General features: G+C 38.8%; 1 protein-coding gene across 1 annotated transcript in view; it reads left to right on the top strand.

Annotated features, from left to right (window-relative positions):
- The first annotated feature begins 2,273 nt into the window (after nucleotides 1–2,273).
- The window catches only part of nvl (nuclear VCP like), a 49,326-nt gene continuing 46,142 nt past the window's right edge, over nucleotides 2,274–5,457 (top strand). Inside the window, exons 1-2 of the mRNA XM_037688173.1 lie at nucleotides 2,274–2,349; nucleotides 3,366–3,440. Of these exons, the coding sequence (XP_037544101.1) occupies nucleotides 3,384–3,440 (57 nt within the window). The 5' untranslated portion in view covers nucleotides 2,274–2,349; nucleotides 3,366–3,383. The remainder of the gene's footprint in view (nucleotides 2,350–3,365; nucleotides 3,441–5,457) is intronic.

Raw genomic sequence — 5,457 nt, 5'->3', positions numbered from 1 at the left:
AGGGGTGCCTATAGCAGAGGGGTGTCTATAGCAGAGGGGTGCCTATAGCAGAGTGGTGCCTATAGCAGAGGGGTGCCTATAGCAGAGTGGTGCCTATAGCAGAGTGGTGTCTATAGCAGAGGGGTGCCTATAGCAGTAGGCGTGAGCTGTATAACTTCATCTACAGCATTTATTTACACAGTTTTTGTATCTTACCTTTGAGAAGCTTCATTATGGGGCAGGTAGCCAATAGAGCCCAGAACAGACTGAAGAGTAGAAGTACTGAGAACAGGCAGGAGGCAGTAAACATATGCACCTGTAAAAGTCTGGGGGGGGGGGGGGGGGAAGCCATGTTTACATCAGGATGTCAGTGGTGTAAACCGTCACTACAAGACACACAGAAACAGTTTCGTTTCCATCAGAAACCTGTTAGACATGAAGACGGTTTGCCACATGCCACAGTTTCTGTTTGAGTAAACGTCATAATTATTCAAAACAGAAAGGTCTTAACTTGTCCCATCTCCTACATAAAACTCTGTAGACATGTAAACACGTACGATCGGCCACTTACAGTTCAGGAGGTCCTTCAACATGACTGCCTGTCTTATTAGGAGTGCTGTCAGGAAGTGACTGACAGGCGTGTTGGCCTTCGAAGAAACTTCAGAAATATTCTAGTTACACCTTGTTCAGGTTCCCTCCGCCGCTTTTGAAAATGTTTTGTACGTATTTGTAAAATGCAAACGCTTACTGGTTTTGACCAACTGTGTTGGGAAAATATCTCATGAACCACCTGACACATGTTGACTAAACTCTCAGGAGGTCAATGCCTCTTCAACTCATTTATTTTTGTATCTCTTGAAGATGGCCGCCTCACCAAGCTTATGAAACAGTAAAATGGCAACGACACAGTCAGTTTTACAAATACTGAGCTTCATTTTGTTGTGGTAGTAGCTGAGAGTAGTCTCTAACAGATACTACCTGCTTTGACCTTGTCACTGTTAGTAAAATATCTCATGAACCACAAGTGCAGACAGCAACACCTCTGACTTTCTCAACATGAGAGTTTAACTCTGGCATGAAAGGCGGCGGGCGACATGCATTCCTTCAAGGAATGTAGGGCCTTGAATAAAAAGGAAGCTCAGCCAAACATTAAAATATTCATTTGTAGAAACAAACTTTATTTTAGAAGAAACCTTGAGCGTCTTGATCTCCTTCCTCCATGGCTGCAGGAACAGGTTGACGCAGATGGTTTCCAGAACCTCAGCAGCTTTGATGAAAGCTCTCAGGTGTTCCCTGCAGTCTCTGCTCGGATCTTCACACTTGTCCCTCACAGCCTGCAGGAAGGGGAACAGCGTGAAGGTGCGCGCCAGGTCCGGCTCTGTGCGCAGGAGCTGAGCCGCCTGGGCCTGGAGCCCTGCGTCCCGGCACGGCCCGACCCCTGAGCCCTGCTGGAGGTACCAGTTCAGGTAGTCCTGGTACAGGTCCTGACTGGGAGACAGGTCCTGTCCTGCAGCCTCGTCCTTCATGACCGCCTCACACCGACACCACGAGCAGAGTGAATGATGAGGAAGTGACGGCGCTGAAACAGCGTCAGGAAGTGAAACCGAGGAGAAGCAGACATGACACAAGTCAAAATAACTTCATGGTCTGTGATTTCAGAGGCTTGATCTTCCAGACACTTTTTGAATGCCGGGAAAATTGTTGAAAACACGCGCCTCGACCCGAAATTATTTCCCGGTATCTTTTGAAGCAATTTAAAAAAAAAACTTAATTGGATTTTTACTCGAAACTTGATAACAATCTCATTTTCCACATAGATAAGCATTTTGTGTAGTCGCACTCCCGTGAAATACGAAAAATAATAAATAATGAGCAATAAATCATTTTATTATGATAAAACTTGTTATAAATGCTGGGGCTTGTTTACAGGATGTACCACCAAACAGAAATGATCCTGTAAATAGAGGAGGCCAAAAAGTCTTAAAAACGCAGACAGCGGGAAAACCCGAAGGGAGAGGAGGATAAACCATACTATGAAAAAACGTGTAGGTTTCTTAATCTAACTTTGTTGTATTTTTTCTGAACACCACCATTTGAAAACAGCCAAAATGTAGAATCTAGTATGGCAAGGGGGTTTATTTTGAAATTCTTAACCCGGAAGTTATTTTACTTGTATTTCCGGGGTATCAGTAAAAGCCGCTACAACACTAGCCAAGTTAAATTATTTAAAAATATAGCATCTGCTGTTTTCTCCTGATTCTCAAAATGACCCCAGTTCAATAAATGTTAGTTTCCGGACTCTGTCATGTTTCTGGATTAAGATTATCCAGGATTTACAGTCAGTAACAACCACGTGGACGTGTTTTGGAGGTAAGTTATCGCTGATGCTAATGTGTCAGAAACCAGTACTGCGTTATTTATCAACCATTAAACAGCAGAAGACAACAACATTCAGGTGTTAAAGGCAGAATATTGTTAAATCAGCTCTAAAAACAAGGAATTGTTTCAGTGAGTGATGCTGACATTTTATTTTAAAAGACTTCATTTTAAGTTTAATTGAGAAATGTAACAAACCAAAGTATGAAAACTTGTCTCTGAAAGTTGGACATGTACATTAACATCCAAAGGGCATAGTAGGAAATGATGACATTTCAGATATAATTTTATTTTAAAAATATTTAAATCAAGTTAATATGAATAAGGTAAGGTCAAGATGAAATATTATGAAGAAAGGGTGAATATAGATATTTATTTAACCACCTTTTGAAACTTAGTTTTCCAGATTAAATTAACAAGAAGCTTAGGTAAACGTGACATTTTCTTTAGAGACATCAGTAAAAGAAAAAATATATAAGAAGCTTTGGAAAGACCTTCAGCTTTGTTTAGGAGTGATCTGTCAGATTAATAACTCGCTGGATAACTCGGAGTTTTTAATCCTTTCTTTTTAACACTTAAACCTCATGTTGAAACTAAACAGAGCCACTGCCCCCACTTCTCCTTTTTCTTATTTAAGTTGGTGTTGTCTGCAGGAGTTCATAATTAATCTGCTTGAAATGTCTTTTAGATGTTTGCTTCAGGAACAATCTGATCTTGGTTCATTGATTCGTAGATGTTGGTGTTTGTAGTTTCTGTGACAGACGCAGGTGCACCGTGCTTGTGACGTGTTCAGCAGACTTTCTGAAGCGCCAGTAACAGAGACAGATGTGTTGCCCAGTTCCTCCTCAAACCTTCATTTTTGTTTAAAATAAATACTTGAGAGCAGAGAAATGTTGACAACATGCAAGGCAGAGGATTTAAGAACCAGAACTGCAAAATGCTGCATTACTAGAAGTTCAGAGTCAGAAACCCCTTTACTTTAACATAGTTATTATTTTGATCTTTTTCAGGCGTGTCATTTGAAGAAAATGAAGAACAGAGGTGGTGGCTGGATAGACTCTCGACTTAAACAAAGAGTGAAACAGGTACACATCTAGTATTAATTCAGAGGTTTTATGTTAGCATCTATTAGTTGACAGGTACTTTTAATTAAAGAACTGAAAGGCAAGCTGACAGTAAATTATTTATAATACTCACCTTTTTTTTCAATAGTTTTAAAATGTAAACACTGAAGCCCACACATCACTATTCATCCATTCTGGTCACAATTTGCAGTTCACTTCTCATCGCTCAGCTTTGAAAATGTCAACATAAAAATACATGAAACTGTGTGGCTTCAGTGGGAGTAGTGGCTGTGGCCGTTGGCAGCTGTATGTTGTACCACGCAGAAGACACTAACAAAAAACTACAAAACGTTTTCATGGACAATGGGTTTTGGTGAAACTAGTGAGAAAACCCAGAGCTCTTGGAGCTCTGCAGCTCAGGCGCTTCCCAGTAGAAACATTCAACGTCTAAGTAGGTCACAAAATGTTGAACTTTACTGAACTGGTATTTTGATATAATTTACCATTTTTACACAAACTTTGACTTAAAGTTAAACTTTTTACAATATGAGTGTGATGATGTCACACTATTACTTAATACTTCTACACTCTTTTTACAGTTTATAGAATAGAATAGAATAGAATAGAATAGAATAGAATAGAATAGAATAGAATAGAAACAGCCTTTATTGTCCCACGGATGGGAAATTCAAGTGTAACAGCAGCAACAGATAAAAAGATTTCACACAAAAGTTCCTAAATGTTAATAAACAATACAATATATAAGAAATAAGGGTATACATATATAATAAGATAAACAATATCAATAATAATTATATTTCAAAATGGGCCCATTTTTGTCTTCTTTCACTCGGTGGGTCTCTCATAAGGACTTCTATATTTGTCCTCTAAATTCCCTCAGAGAGCAGAGTGCACGTATCTAAGCTCTCACTGACTTTCAGTGTATCTGAGTTCAGATTTTTCCTTTTCAAACCTAGAAGTGAAGAGCCTTTTGATATTTCCTACAACACGCTGTAGACACAAACTAGATGCTTCTGCCTCTAGCAGGTCAGAATTTATGACTTATAGTTTGTACTCATGGACTGGCTGACACAGTGTCTAGTCTGTGTATCTGTCTGTCTTATTAGTAGTGCTGTCAGAGAGTGAGCCACAGGTGAGTGGTTTCCATGGTGACACCACTGCACCACCGGCAGTAGCTTTAAAATTTATTTTGATCAGGCAGGCTTAAATCTGGGGTTTCATAATAAAGCGTGCAGATACTCTTCAAAATAAGAGTCTGTCTCTGCCATAGCTTAGAGGGGGTCCCCAACTGGTGAACTGGGTTCCAGATTTTGATCCAAATAAAGTATTTTCTGGACCAAGGTTGTTGTTAAATTTTAGTTGAATTAATTTGTTATACGGTACTTGCACCTTTCCTAATATTAATAATGTATTTCATGAGGTGCAGCTTTTCATTTACTTTGTTTTCCCTTTGCATTAATCTCTCCCTCAGTAGAGACAAACCACTCACACAGAGGTTGGACCCTGATTTGTTTTTCCTCGTAGAGAGTCAAAGACTGTTTGTGTCATATGTTCAGTTCTTGTTCAGAGTCACAGGTGGTTTATTATTATCAGAACCCAGTTTTATTGATCTATCAGAATCCTGTCGGTCCACCAACACACCTGGATTCATCAACCCAGAGTCTTATAGAGTGCATGACATAAATTAAATTTATTCCCGTTTTCTTTTTGTAAAAAAAATAAAAACAAGTTTAAAAAGTAAAATGGAAAGTTTTAAATTTAGTTTCCTCCCATTACCCTCCTGTTTCACTTGTAGTTAACAATAAATAAATAATATCTGCTGTTATTCATTTGTTTTATATTACAAAATACTAATTACATACTATCAGTTTATGTTAAAATTACATTCTGGGCATTTGTTTAGGAAAACTTTCTTTAGGCATACGTCACTGAGGCCTGGTTTAAATTATTACCAAAGTTTACATGCAGACAGTTAGTTAGTTAGTTAGTTAGTTAGTTAGTTAGTTAGTTAGTTAGT

The sequence above is a fragment of the Nematolebias whitei genome, chromosome 1 (assembly GCF_014905685.2).
Source record: "Nematolebias whitei isolate Nwh7 chromosome 1, NemWhi1, whole genome shotgun sequence".
Lineage (NCBI taxonomy): Eukaryota > Metazoa > Chordata > Actinopteri > Cyprinodontiformes > Rivulidae > Nematolebias > Nematolebias whitei.
This window is presented reverse-complemented; position numbering and strand designations above follow the sequence as displayed.